The following is a 16,244-nucleotide window of genomic DNA, read 5'->3' on the forward strand; positions in this document are numbered from 1 at the left end:
CTGCAAGTCTCATTTTCCTCTACCACATTCTTGAGATCAGAATACTAACTATTTATTCGAAATACTTTGAGAACTGAATAAGTTTTTACGTACAAACGAATTAGTAGAATATGTATCACGTAGTAAACATTTAATACAACTTACCTTTATTGTTATATGTGTCTCTCCCCAAGCAGATTATATACCTACCTTGAGATATGAATCTATACTAATAAAAGGATAATATGTTAATTAGACCAAATAGACCGGACATCTTCCAGACAAAGCTGCAGTGGCTGCGAGGGCTGAGAAGGGCCAGCAGCCATGGTGGCCAACAGTGGCAGCAGCAGAGGGATGATGTGGGTGGCCCATTCCCTGATCTGCCTGGTTGCCTCCTGCAGAGGGAGGCCAGACTGTGGCTTAGGGCTGCTCCTCAGGACATCCCCTGAGGGCTGCAACACTGTGAGAGTGGGCATGCCTGATTGAGGGGTTCCCACCCACAAGTGCACAAATTTTCATGCACCTGGCCTCTAGTATACTTATAGGATGGATACTACCATAGTATTATTGATTACCAAGTCTATTATACGGTAAATACTAAACATTTGCTTAATAACTAAACAAGGTTAACTTGCCTAAAAATATGAATCCCAAAGACAAAAGTAAAGCATATATATTGTCTTTTATTTCAGTTGTCACTTGGATTTGCTTATTATCACTAGAGAAGCGATGTTAATAGTTTACTGCACTTTGAATTTCTGTGTGTTTTTTCCCCAATATTAACACATCAATGCAAATGCATATCTATACCCTCGGGTACATATAGCAGCACTTTCACATTTAAATTTTGATCTTGTTTGTTCATAGTTTAATTATTTGCCAAAAAGTGAAAATCATATTAAAACAACAACCAATAATAAGTTATAGCCTTCAATAAGGGAGGTGGTAAACTACACATTTATATTCTTTTATAAAGAATATCACAGAATTTATTTTATACCATGAAATTTGTACTAACCAATGTACAAAGGGCAGCCAATGCTGTTAAAAACTCCGATAAATATCCAATTAGCATCAACATATAAAAAAGACAGTTTGCTTCTCCTGTTTATTAATTCTGCAATTGTTTTAGTCTATAAGGAATACTTTTCCACATATCATTAAAAAACAAGGAGGGTTTCCTGAAGGAAAAAAAGTTAAGAACTATGGACTGTTAGGTTTCAAATTGTACCCTAAAGTAGCACAAGGCCAACCTCATTGAAATAACCAGGGAGAGCACATGCCTTCATGCTTTACGGCATTTACACAAGTGCCTATTTGAGAATTTTACTGTTGAAGAATAATTCTGTTACTACCTTATTTTATGGTTATTCTGGGAGAAAATAATTCATAAATTAATATTATTTATTATTTATTGGTTTTTCTAACAGTTAAATGGAATTACAGTACAGGTTTCATAAGTATAACCCATTTAATATTCACAGAATCACTGGATAAGAGTTAAAAGACAAAATAATATTTATTTCATTCATTAGTTTACCCAGTAATTAGCACTGAGCTTGAATACAGTTGATAATCAATACATACTTATTAAACCATTGGAAGGCCTTTCCTTTGAAGTAGGTCCTTACTGGAAAAGTGTTGACTTAGTCTATTGCTAAAGTTTAAGTATTACTGAATGCACAACTTTGATCAAATCAACCTTCAGCACAATTACCTACATTTCTGCCTACTATAAGGTTTCAGTGAGAGAATGCCTGAGGGACACTGTCTCTTTATCATGTGTAAGAAACTGTAGAAGGAGGGAATTCAAGCCTAGCATGTTTATGAACGTTGCTGACAAAAAATAGTGCAATTAAAAGAAGAGCCTGCAAAAATCCAATTCTGATCCACATAAATTGAAGGCTAGAAAACATAACCATTGAAATATTTTAGAAAGAGCAGAGCCAGTATTTGCTGCAGCTCTTTTAAGATTCTGACATCAGTTAATAAATCACAAAGAAACGAAGAATTAATTAACCTCTAGAAACCAAAACCACAAGGTGCAGGTCAGACTTACCAGCACGGTCACCACACGGAGGACCACTCCGCGCATGTTATTCTCCAGTTTCTTGTCAGTCAGTGACCCATTCAGCCCTGTGACAGGATTCCAGCACCCAAGCTGAAAGATCAAATAGCTTGGTCACTTTTCTGCCTGAAGAACAATCACATCTCCTATGTATAGACTCTCCAGAGAACTTGGTAATAGATCTTAGAATAACTGATACAGGAAGGGTCCTTTGCAGGTTTTCTTTTTTACTAGCAAATGAGCAATCAAAAATTTCCTGTGTTTAAATATCATCACATGGCATATGACCAGACCAGACATGCTACAGGAGGCTTGTTGAAGATATCTGGCTTCATGAGAAGTTATAAACACACCAAGAACAATCTTAGCAATATACTAATTGGAAAAATAATAGTGCATACAATTCTAGCATGTCAGTTCTAATAGATCAATTATAGCACATTAGATTTTTAAAAAAAGTAATTTCAGTGGTTTCAATTACATCTTACACTGCTTTTATTGGGGGGAAAACAAGAATATTTTTTAATGTGGCTAAAATTATTACTGCTTTTATTTGAGGAAAAGTCATGTATATTGTTTTGTCGATTTCAAATACTCACAGTGCATAAAACAATGTAATTTGCCTTTTTTGTCAGTGCTATCAATTTACTTGGGCAATTTTGGCAGCAGCCTTTCCCTTAGTCTTGTCATGATTCACTGCTCTTTACTCTTCAAAATACTAGTTTAATTTTACATCTTCATGTAGTTTTTATCTCTTATAATATCAAAATCTGAGGACTACCAGCTTTAAAATTACTACCTATAAATCACAACAGGATAAAAATGGATGACTCTCAATTCAGAAATAAGAAGAAAAGAGAGATGTGGTGACATGAATGAGCAGATAACTGCTCAAGAAGCAAAGCTGCAAAGAGAACTTTGTAATGTATATCTTGGGAAGAAATGTCATGCCATTAATCCTGATGCCAGCTCCATGAGCTTTCACATTTGGATGCTTTAAAAATGTGACCAACCTTTAGTCATATGCAGAGACTGTTTGGATTAACTGAATGGTTTATAGGGGCATGTAGTGATTTGTGCTGCTTCCTTGTAAAGACTGTGATTTATTTCCTTGTATTGCATTTTGTTTGTGGTTTTCAAAGTCAGCAATACACTGGCAACTATTCCTCACAAATAAATGCTTTAGGTGCTTTCTATTAAAAATCTAGTTTCTCTTTGAGCTAATTAAAAAGAGTTTAATTAAGAAAACTAAAGTGTATATATAATACAGGGTGGGGCAAAATTGGATTTACAGTTGTTTGTGTGAGAAATAATACAATCATATATCTATATAAAAGCCTAAGCTGCCAAACAATGAGTTGGCAGGTTATGATGTGCACTGACCACGAGGGGACAGACATTCAATGCACAGGATTGGGCTCCCTCCTGTCTGAATCAGGCCTGCAGGGATTGGGCTTAAACCAGCTATCCGACATCCCCAAGGAGTTCAAGATTGCAAAACGGTGCAGGCCAGGCTGAGGGACCCCACTGGTGCATGAATCTGTGCACCAGACTTCTAGTTAATATTATAAATAATAATGCAAGAATAAACTCTGTGTTTTACATATTCACAACTATAAACCTACTTTTACCAAACCTGTATATCTTAAGAGAAGGGGATCTCACAATATAAAAAAAAGTAAGCATTTTTCTTATTAAAATAATTTGGAAAATGCTGCTGATTTGTTGATTTCAACTGTAAAAGCACATTAAACTCATACAATGCTATATCATTCTTTGTTACACAAAATGTCTAATTATAACAGATACAATTAGCAAATCCAAATGTGTTGAAAATCTAATTATCAGAGATATTGTAGTCATCTTGCCAATGTTAAAAACTTACAAAATTTCTTTTGAGCTTTTGTTCTCTCCTGAGGTCAACCAAATTCTATCCTCAATTATATTCCTTGTATGAACTTTTTCTAATTACATTTTTAAGATTTTATTTTCCTAGACCAAATAGTATTCATAAAAAATGTGATCTACAATTTTGAGAGGAGCTAAATTTTTAATGTGCTATCCACTTGATCATTATAGTACTTATTTCTAAGCTGAATGAATAGTTTTTACTACATCATCTTGTTCAGAGATAAATATGTCTACTAGTAAGTTGCCAAAGTAAACAGAGAAATCCATTTTTTTTATCCCTTTGAGGTTTTTTTTCTTTAAAGTTCTGTAAATTTATTGTCAGTTTGCCCAAATAAATGACACATATTAGAGCCAAACTTGACCACAGTATTCTGGTGTACTATCAGAATATTTACCACTGGAATAAATAAAACTTGCTGAGCAGTTTTAGCAATGCTCTGGACAAACATCTTAAAATGTATAATTTTAAGCTTATTAATTCTATCCTCCCTTCAACATAACTAAATATAGCCAATGGTTTAAAAATTCTAAAATACTCTAGAATTGGGGGGTTTGAACCAACAATAATAAAAACATGATTGAAGTAGGTAAAGTAGGTGGATATATCTTGTCTTCAGGTCTAACCAATGACTTTAAACATTATTTGTACCATAGGTGATGTTTCTTCCCTCTCTTTTTTATTTTATTCCCATTGATTCTTCCAGCGGTCATGTCTTGACCAACCACACCCATCTCTTTGGACCTTTGGAGAACTGTTTTCTCTGTTTAATCCTAGAAAAGTGTTCCAAATGATCCAACATTTTCACGACTCTTTCTGGTTGAGCAATTGCTAATGATAACTCTAATACTTAATGTTAGCAGAATGTTAGCTGTGGACAGCAAAAACTAGGATTTTCAGAGACTAAATTTTGAGGAATAGAAAGTTTAAGATACAAATTCTCTGGAAAACTAGAAATAAAATATATCTACTCATCAGATATCAACAATGGGTAAAACAAAAAGGAAGTAAATACTTATTTTCTATATAGAACAATTATTTTTACAGTTTTTGTAATATTCAATACTTTCTATATGCCAGCCATGGTGCTAAACTCTTCATACAAGACTTAATTTAAGCCTCAAAAAAGTTTATGAGAAGGTACCGTTATCATTATCCTACCTAATAAGAAAAACATGTAAATTGACCTCACTTTCGCTGTGCCACAAGCTCCGCCCACCAGCCAATCAGGGCGAGTATGCAAATTAATCCAACCAAGATGGTGGTTGATTTGCATGTCCAGGCCAGAGTGAAGACTGAAGAGGTGTAGAAAGAAGCCCAGTGCTGCGGAGAAGCAAGCAAGCAGGTTGGGGGAGAAGGAAGGGAAACAGGCAGGGCAGTGACCCAGCAGGAAGCCCTATTGCAGGAATCTTCTTGCAAGGGGCATCTAGTTATATTATAAGCATTGAAACTAAGTACTCAACTAATGTCACATATCTGCTAAGAGAGAAAAATGGATTTAAACTAGTGCTTCTTAAAGTTCAGACTCAGTGGTTTTAATTGTGGTGCTGTTGTATATCGTAATAATTTAAAAATTATTTTTGTCAACATGATCTATTTAAGGTAGGCAAAGAAGGTATTATTCTTATTTTATTGTCAAGAAAACAAACTCAGAACTGTTAAATGGCTGGCTCAATATAATAGCTAATGAATTCAAACTTTGGTAATACAATTTAAAAAGCAAAATCATTATCATCATTATTTTTATAAAATTTATTGTGACATATACACAGTGCCTAGAGCTTTGCTGATACTAATTTACTTCTCAGAACCACCCTATGAGAAAGGTATCATTACTATTTCACAGAAGGGGCAGCTAGGTATCAAGAGGTTCTGTCTGCTCTTTCTACTGGGATATATTTTATGAAGAGGCATTTAATAAAATAAGGAGAGTAGTAGAAAATGAAGTGGACAAGATATTCTGAAAAATATTTCTGGAAATCTCTACTTTGTGTGATCAAATTCGTAAATATAAACATGGCACATTCTTTATTTACTCGAAGGCCTGACAGTGTTTCTCAAAATGTATACCAATGGCCAAAGATGAAGTAAACATCAGTGACACATGAGGAAACATTAATTATCCACACCTTTTTGAAAGATTTCTCAAGTTTTAAGATTCTTTAATTTCTGTTCATATCCATTTACCTCCCAGAGGTTCACTTCAAGCTGTTCTGATTGTAATAACTCTTCCTCCAATGATAGGCAATAAAAATGAGTTCACATAGATCCAAATAGAGTTTGTATCTACAATGGGTCGTATTCCTTGCAGCATAGCAAGATTGACAGGCTTGGCGTTTGATAAAAACTAGAATTTCACTTAGGTTCAAGTGTGAGGCTTATCTAACAACTTTCCTGGTTCCACTGTTTGAAATTTCATTAACTTGGCTTCCCTGGCTATGTGAAGAAGGTTATTTTTGTCTGGTTGTGTTTTTGTTTTTCTTTCTGTCTTTTACTGTTTTAAACAAAGAAGCCAAAGACTAATAAAGAAAATGCACACAAAGTCTCCCAATATTATTATTCAGTTGAGTTCTTTCTAAGGAAATAATAATAGACTGGCACCTGCAGCACAGGATATTTCCAGAAAGTCATACTGCTGATGGCAAAAGTAGATTCACTGTCTTCCAGGGTCTGACAATCCAGAGAAAATTTAGAAGGGATACAACGACTTTAAAAAAATTAAATTTCCATTCAATTAAAGTATATTGATTTCCTATAGTATGTTCTGGTTATTGCTTAAAGTCATCTTCAGAGCTTAAAAATGCTTAATGCTTTAATTATCCCCTTCATTGGAGCTTGAGCAATAATAATCTTGTAGCTTTCTGTTAAAATCAATGTAATATCTTGTGTTCAACAAACTGGTTGATGTATTTGCAAGAGAATAGTAGTATGCTCTTAACATTACATGTTATGTCATTAGTAAATGCTCACATTTTAGATGTTTACTCTTTTTTCCCCTCCAATGTTTTCACTTTCCATTTGTCCAGGGGCTTTAAAGGATGATGTTTGACTTACATCCCTATTTTTCAGCCAGTGTTACAATGTCAAAAAAGAGCTGAACTGTTCCACTTTAATTTTACGCTCAATAGCTTGTTGGCTTTAATAACAGGAGACAAGAGAGCTCTTAATTGGACACCAAATGGAATTCCCTACATTTATTAGCTTGGATTCATATAATAGAGTGGCTTCATATGGAACAAACGAAGCCTAGCCATAGCACCAAATCTCCAGCCTCAGGACACAAGTATCCACTGCTTGAGGGCTGTGTGCTCCCAGCAACTACATTTCCTTTATTTGCTTTCTCCGCCTTCAAAGGAAAAGGAGGAACAACAAAGGCATAGGCAATGGAGCTCAGAGCCAACTATTTAGAAATACACAGCTGTTATTTGGTAGATATTGCTTCTGTAATGGATTTTAAGTATAAAAAAATACATATGGCGGGTTGACTCCAAAACACAATTTATAGAGTTAAATTGGAATGGTGTCCTCTTGGATATGTATAAGACTGTAGGGTGCCAGGAAACCCTCTAATAATAATTTTCTGTATGGAATTTCCACCTGCAAAATCAATTCACTTTGTCAGACTTGCTCCCTAAGGGGTGATTATTCCTACAGTTTGGTCATTACCATGAAGTAGTGGCTGTTCTTTAGATTATGTGCAATAGCATTAGCACTAGAGTTTTCTTCAGGATAAAATGTCTTTGAAAGTCAGGGGAAAAAAAATCTCCTGCTTCAACCATTTATATTTTCCTGTACTACTGCTAAAAACAAACAACCCTTCTGTTGATGTAATAATATACAAGATGCACTTAAGTGATTTCCACAAATAAAGAATATAAACAAGAGAAGCGCAAAGGTGTTGCTTCCTATATATGGAAACTACTCAAAATTCTTATGCGGTCATAGTAGCCACTTTCAGTTATCAACTGGTATTTAACTGATTTAATGATATTTTTTATTCTTATGTTTTCTCTTCTTTTATAATTATTCTTGGTGCAAAATTACTATCCTGTATAATAAAAGCCCAGCAACCAAATGGCAGAATGACCACAATGACTAGTCGCTATGATGCACACTGACCACCAGGAGGCAGATGCTCAATGCAGGAGCTGCCACCTTGTGGTCAGTGCACTACCACAGGGGGAGTGCTGCTGGAATGACTGGGATGAGCTGCTGCTCCAGCTGTGAACTGCAGGCTGACGAGCAGGAACCCAGGCTGCGGTCATCACCTCTTCACCCCATATTCCTCCTCCTCGCTCCTTGCCACCTCCTTCAGATGCCGGCAGGCCATGCAGTGCTGCTGTTGGGCTTTCAGGGCTGACCCCAGAGGTTGGGAGGTGGGTTTGTGGCTGCCACGGGACTGAGGCCTACCCTACCACCCTCTCAGTGCTGTTGTCCCTGGGCCTGGCCCTGACCAGGTCCCTGGAGGGGTGAGTGCTCCTGCTCCATGGAAGATGCTGGACCAGAGAGCAGCCATTCAGAGGGCGGGTCCACAGCAGCTTGGCTGATTGGAATGAGCAGTGCTCTCACAGCAGGCTGATCCCCACAGGCCATGCCCCCACTAGTGCACGAATCCTGTGCACTGGGCCTCTAGTTACCCTATATTTAGAGGTAATATATTGTAGTGTTTAAGATCAGGAACTACAAAACCAGACTACTTAGTCTGATGCTGCTGGGCAGGCATGTGATGTTGGGCCTCAGTTTCCTCACCTCTCAAGTGGGAATACAAAAAGTGACTTCCTCACAGGGCTGGTGGGAGTGTTAACTGGCTTAATATATGTTTAGACATGTTCTTGGTACATAAAAACTAAAGAGGTGATCATTATTATTCCTACACAATCAGTATTTTGCTCCTTACTCAGCCTTACCACCTGGGAGCCACTAGTTTCAGTGATGGAGTATGCTCAAAGCTATGGGTCTCAACTTTGGCTTTATATTAGAATCACCTGAGAGCTTAAAAGAAAAACCACATACACATACACACACACACAAAAACAAAAAACCACCAAAAACAAAAACAAAAAAACAAAACAAAAAAGAAAGCCTCAGCCCAATCCCAGGACAATTAAATTAGACTCTTCAGGAGTGTTCCAAGGCTTCAGTGCTTGTTAAGTCTTTCCAGATGATTTCAATCTGTAGGCAAGATTGAGAAGCACTGCTCTAAAATTCCCTAACACCCAGGGATTGCCATCTTCTGGGAGGATTACTTAACCTTACAGACTGTAGAGATCGATTTTACTGACTTCCTTTGAAAACTCTAACTAGGGACACTTTCTTAAATAAACAAGCTATTTTTTAAAAAAATCTATATGTATAAGAACCTAAGTGACCAAAGGACTGGTCACCATGATGCACACTGACCACCAGGGGGCAGATGCTCAACACAGGAGCTGCCCCCTGGTGTTCAGTGCATTCCCACAGTGAGAGCGTCGCTCAGCGGACTGACAGGTGCCAGACACAGTGCTCATTGCTGGTGAGCGCCACTTAGGCAGTGTGAGCCTCTCCAGATTGGCACTGATGGGGCACAAGCCTGCAGCAGGCACAGCAGGGCGGGGATGAGTGGGAGTGGCAAGCAGGGTTGAACTGCCAGTTTCAGTCCATCCCCACAGGCCATGCCTAGGAACCCCATTGGTGCATGAATCCGTGCACCAGGCCTCTAGTCTTACATCTTATATGAAACTATAAATTCTGTGAAGCCTGAATGATGGCTACCTTGTCTACTTTTGTACTCCTACCCCTTCTCATAGCATTAGTATATTGGTACATAGTAGTTCCTGATAGATTTCTAATCAACAAATGAATGAATTAAAATCCCTACTATCCTCTTTACTCTCCTATTTTTTGACTCTCTAGTTCTAGCTAAAGGAAAACAAAATATCACCAATCTGAGGCTACTATCATATTATAATCCTGACAATTTTTGGGACTCTTCAGGGTGATTCACCAGACTAAACTTCTACTAGCTTTTGTATTTTTTCTCATTAGAATATTATATTTTTTAGTAATGTATGAACATTTAAGGATAACAACCTGATCAAAGTTGTTGGATTTTCTTCCTTTCATTTGGTTCTACCTTGAAATGCTTTAAAGGCAATCTCTATTTTAAAATCACATTATAATTCTCCATCTTTTCTCCTATATTTTCCATTAAATAATTAATCACTTAAGGTCAGGGACACCATCTTAATCATCTTTGTGTGTCTCATACCTATTACAGTGTTTTGTACAAATGTAATAATTATTTTTATGAAATTTACAAGGCTAATATAAAAATACAGTATTTAATATAAAGCATGTCTATTACACTTTAGGTCTTTGTTCACAATCTAAAAATCTCAAGACAAAAAATTTTCTTATATTCTACTATCTCTTCAACATCTCTGCTTAGATATCTCAAAGATATCTCAAATATCTAAAAGACGAAGCTCATAAACTACTCCTTACCATCCATCTAGTTCCATTACTCAGAAACCAGGAAGTTAGGCTTACCACCTCTCACATTTAATGAATTGAAATCTACCAATTTCACCTCCTTAAGAAAATATTTTGAATTCATTTAACTCCATCCAAGATGATTCCAAAGTATAACCAAATTTAAAAGACCAATAGTTTTAGAAACACAGTTTCCTTGATTAGAAGAAACTTAGACATCACCATTATTCAATGATTTATGTATTTTACTCATCCTTTAGATTTCAATATGAACATCCATAACTTAGGGTAAACTTCCCTGACCACCTTCCCCTACCCCTAGGCTTACACATGTCACTCCAATAAGGCATTACATTTTCCCCTTTTATACTAACAATTCAGTTAAGTATTTTAACTTATATTTTATATGATTAATGTTTATTGCACCAATTATCTGTAATTTTCTTAGGGGATCAGGAAAAATACTGTTTTTTCTTCCCCTTTAATAAATACAAAATTCCTGGCACAAAGTGGGGCTCCAGTTTGTATTGAATACTAAACAAATGTAAGTGATGTTTAAAGAAGACATTGAATATATCTTGCAGTGATTGCTGATTATTTTTTAAACAATGCCTTAAAGAGTGTATATATATATATATATATATATATATATATATATATATATATATATATAGCCAAGACACTGTTCTGCCAGCTAATAGCTGAGCTTTTTAACTTTTTCCTAATTTGGAATGTGGATTAGCAACTCTCATTCTTCCTGGGTGCAGAAGGGGTGTAATAATAATCTTCCTGTGACCTTTTCTCACAGGTTTATGTAATAAAGATCAAGAAATGCTTTATAATAGTCTTCAAGTATAAGGAATGATGTTACCTAACTCTGTAGAGAATAAGTTGTCATATTAGAGCTTTAATTTGAGCAATTATATAACAACAATAGCAATACTGAACATAAGAGTAATAAACAACTTACGCTAGGTGCTTCTTATATTCTAGGCCTCATTTTAAGATGTGCACACCTATACTACTTCACTAGAAAGAGAGTCAAAAATACCCTTAAAATAGCAATTTTTATGGATGGAACATTACTCATCTAGGAGAAAACCCTCTCAAGAATTCTCATTTTCTTTCTTTTTAATATGTATTTTTTTTATTGATTTCAGAGAGGAAGGGAGAGGGAGAGGCGGAAGCATCCATGATGAGAGAGAATGATTGATTGCCTGCCTCCTACACACCTCCCACTGAGGATTGAGTCCTGCAACCTGGGCATGTGCCCAGACTGGGAATTGAACTGTGACCTCCTGGTTCATAGATTGATGCTCAACCACTGAGCCATGCTGGTGAGGCCAGAATCCTCTTTGAGGAGTCCAGCTCCTGGTCTGAAACCAATGAGTGTTTTTTTTGTTTTTGTTTTTGTTTTTTTTAGGCCTGACATAGTCGATTACAAAGGCTTTACCTGACAAGCCTGTGAAACAAGTTGCAGTCAGGCCCCTTTGGCTGACCATGCTTTTATGAGATATCTGCATGCGGAGCCCAGGAGCCTCCATTCAGAGCTACTGGGGCTTTGGGCTGAAGCCTCCCCCAAGAGTTTAGAAGAGGGAGTAACCTTGAGGACACTATTCTTTATTTTAATCCTCAGTAATTTCCCATTCCTATCCCTTCTCTTCTCCCTCCCCACCCTGACTCCTGGTCCATAAAATGGAGAAAACCTTTAGATGAGGGCTCCTTTCAGCAGTGAGACAATTCTCCTCATCTGTCCTCATATAACGGACCCTTGCCTGGTGCCATTCTGCATGTGGGGAGGAGGGGCGGGGGGAACGGAGCAGGGGGAGAGCCTGGACTTTTTCTCTAGGCTTGCTTCTCCTCTGGCAGTAAGTGAATAACAGCTTCATTGTTCTTTTCATTTTGACTGGTCTTAATCAACTACTTCCACACCTGGCAGCTCAGTCCTCCCCGGCTCAACTCTTGACATCTCTCACTTTATAATGGTGGTTCACCTTTATTGAAGACTTCCGAGGAGGCAGGCATTGTGCCAAGCTCTGGCTATCACTGACACTTTTTTGCTATAATTCTATCAGAGAGTTACTATAATTATGGTGATTTTAATAGATGAGGAAATAGAGGATTAAAGAGCTTAACCGACCTGTTCTAGGTCATTCAGTTGGCAAGTGAAATAGCCAGGATTTGAAATGAGGCAGTTTAGCCCAGAAACCAGTAGGTCATTTTGACCTCAATTAATGGCATACTTTTTCAGAGGAGACAAGAGGAAGAGGCATAGAGATAGCGCCCTAATTGGCTTTGAGTTCTTGTTTCTCTAGTTTAGCTCTATTTGTGTTTTGGGGCACTTTAGAGGTTGAACTTTTCTTATTAAAAAAAAACAAACAAAAAAACTCCCTTGACAGACCAAGATAGCAGCGTAGGCAAAGGCCTGGACTAGCCACCTCTCACAACCACATCAAAATTACAGAAAAACCATCATTCAGAACTGCGGAAAGCTGGCTGAATGGAAGTCCTACACCTAGAGAGGTAAAGAAGAAAGCACACTGGGGCAGGTAGGAGGTGCGGAGACACAGAATGGGCTGGTCCAGCACCCACATGTGCCGATTTTTTAATTGGGAGAGAGATCGTCTCTGTGGAGGCCACCAAAAAGAGTGGAGGGTCCCAGTCTTATATCAGACCCCAGCCCAGGGTTTCAGAGCTGGGAAAAGAGGTCCCCAAAACTACTGAGTTGTAAAAACTAGAGCAGATTGAGGCTTAGTGGCACAGTCTGCTGGAGACCCACCTGAGAAGTTAACAGGATTGTCTGGCATTCGGCAGGAACTTGGGGAGACTTTTTCTTGGGGGAAGTGCTTGCAGGATTCATTGTTCTTATGCTGGGACCTCTTCAATCGCAGGGCTGACTGGCAGCCATTTCTATTTGCTCCACCCTGGTGATTCTCTGAGACCCTGCCCCTCCCAATTTACAACCCCATCCAAACTGTGTGCAATGGCTTTTGCATATGAATGGCCTGTCCTTGCTCAGGCTAAAATCTGTCAAATAAGCTGCATCTGTGTCAGGGAGCCCCAAACCTATCAATAAAAGGCCCAAGACATGGCACCAGCAGCAGCCTGCCTTGCTTTACAGCTGGTCCTCATCTGGACACTGCCAAATGTAACACAAAGAAGAGGAATCTTAGTTCTCTCTGTAGTTCCTGCTGGGTAGCCCCAGGCAGTGGCTGACTTTATACCTCCCTAGAGCCCAAGAGCCAGTGTGAGGCCTAGTGGTCAATGTCAGATAACAACTCTACACATCCATTATCAACACACTCAAGGGGAAAACTCTGAGCACCAAAGCCCCACTGAAGCAATTACTTCTCCAGATGGGTGTTTCCTAGTTGCAGTGCTTCCACTGTATTTGCAGCTGGTCCTCACAGCCAATTGGCCTGGAGGTTAATTCCTCCCAGTGACACCAACAGCAATCAAGTCTCAACTATAAGACTATGCTCACAACCCACAAAGCGGTGCACCTAGAGTATCCACCTCAGGTGATTGGGGAGGCTGACCTTCTGGCCCTAAAGGACACCTACTATACAAGGCAAATCAATCAACTCAAGGAGACTTAGCAACTACCCAATATATAGAAACAAACACAGGGAAATAGCCAAATGCAGAGAAAAAGAAACATGTTACAAATGAAAAAAAATGAAAGAAAGCAAACTACTGGATATAGAGTTTAAAATCACAATTATAAGGTTACTCAAGAATCTTTAAGAAACCTCCAAGGGACTTAATAAGACTGTCATGGATCTTAGTGAGAATGCTAAACACATGGAAAAGGACCAGTCAGAAATTAAGCATACACTGACTGAAATAAAGAACAATATTCAGGGATTCAATAGTAGAGTAGAGTATCCTGAGAATCAAATCAACAATTTGAAATATGAGGAAACAAAAAACATCCAACCAGAAGAGCAAAAAGAAAAACAAATCCAAAAATATGAAAATAGTGTAAGGAGCCTCTGGGACAACTTCAAGCATACCAACATCCGCATTATGGGGTGCTAGAAGAGGAGAGAGAGCAAGATATTAAAAACCCATTTAAAGAAATAATGAAAGAAAACTTCCCCTACCTGGTGAAAGAAATATTTTTACAAGTACAGGCAGCACAGAACAACAACAACAACAACAACAAACCAAAAAGAACCACACCAAGACACATCATAATTAAAATGGCTAGGGCAAAAGACAAGAGAAAATCTTAAAAGCAGCAAGTGTTAAGCAGTTTGTTACCTACAAGTGAGTGCCCATATAATTGTCAACTGATATCTCAACAGAAACTATGCAGGCCAGAAGGGAGTGGCAAGAAATATTCAAAGTAATGAATAGCAAGGGCCTATAACCAAGATTACTCTATCCAGCAAAGCTATCATTTAGAATTGAATGTCAGATAAAGAGCTTCATAGACAAGAACAAGCTAAAGAAGTTCATCATCATCAAACCAGTATCATTTGAAATGCTGAAGAGTATTCTTTAAGAAGAGGAAGAAGAAGAAGGAAAAAAAAGATAAAAATATGAATAACAAAATGGCAACAAAAACATATCTATCAACGATTGAATTTAAAAATAAAAATAAATGAATAAGAAATCTAATGAACAGAATAAACTGGTGAATAAAACAGAATCAGAGGCATTGAAATGGAATAGACTGATGATTCTCAGGGGGAAGAGGGGTCAGGGAGTGGTAAGAAATTAAACAAAGATCATATATATATATATATATATATATATATATATATATATGTATATACACACACACATTACCTATGGACACAGAAAATAGGGTGGCAAAGTCCTGGGATGGGGTGGGACTCAGGTGGAGAGGGACTATGGGGGGCAGGGGGAAGAGGGCCATTTGTAATAATCTCAACAATAAAGATTTAAACAAACAAATAAACAAACACACACACACCCTCTTTCTCCCCTCAACTATTCAAATTAAGTTTCTGTTATGTTTAACCAAAGATTTCTAATTAATATACATGGACATTGCTAGATCTTGTGAATATATTCTATAATGAAGTCAATGTAGGAGAGGAAGATGTTTTTGAAAGAGTGGGCAAATAGTAAAGAATCTTGGGCTGGTTGTTTGAATACCTAAGAGTTTTCATTGTTGTTGTTGTTGTTGTTTTTCCAAGTAAGAATCCACCTTTTTTAATCTTAGTATTTTCATCTGAAAATGAAATGGTTTTTTAATGTAAATAAATTCTAAACAGCTTATTAGTGATTGGGTCTAATTTGTGAATAGCTTCCTATAAAATAGGCAAACCAATTAAAAACTATATAAGTTCAATACAGATTATTAATAATGATAAAGGGGAAACTATTAGAATCACTAAATGGCAAGTTCCACAAAGGCAAGATCTTTGCCCGTTTTATTTACTGATGTAAAACAAGCACTTACAGTTTACATACAGTAAACATTAGTTGAATAAACAAATGGGTCTTATTTTTCCCAAATAATAAGTTAAATCTTAGTGCACACAGGACTTTGTAGCATCAGGATTTATCTGAGGGTGAAGGATAAATCTGCTAATCTCATAAAATCCTTTGTGACTCTACAATTGTTTTATATGACCAGATATTTACCAAGACTCATTCCTGTGATGGACAAAAGACCATTTCTCATTCAAATTTTCCAAATAACTCTCATGATAAGCAGTACAATCAACCATTGCTTGTAGTTTATCTGATGTTCATGCTGACATGGCACTTTCATCTAAATCAGTGTAATTTCTTCCTTTCCTGCTCTCTTTTTTTTTTAAATTAATTAATTAATTTTTT

The 16,244-nt window shown here is 37.2% G+C and overlaps 1 protein-coding gene across 1 annotated transcript in view; it reads right to left on the reverse strand.

Moving 5' to 3' along the window:
• GRID2 (glutamate ionotropic receptor delta type subunit 2) overlaps positions 1-16,244 on the reverse strand; it is a 1,260,684-nt gene that overhangs the window by 344,903 nt on the left and 899,537 nt on the right. Inside the window, exon 9 of the mRNA XM_036411398.2 lies at positions 2,039-2,140. Coding sequence (XP_036267291.1) covers positions 2,039-2,140 — 102 coding nt within the window. The remainder of the gene's footprint in view (positions 1-2,038; positions 2,141-16,244) is intronic.

The sequence above is a fragment of the Pipistrellus kuhlii genome, unplaced genomic scaffold (assembly GCF_014108245.1).
Source record: "Pipistrellus kuhlii isolate mPipKuh1 unplaced genomic scaffold, mPipKuh1.p scaffold_m20_p_1, whole genome shotgun sequence".
NCBI classification, from domain to species: Eukaryota; Metazoa; Chordata; class Mammalia; order Chiroptera; family Vespertilionidae; genus Pipistrellus; species Pipistrellus kuhlii.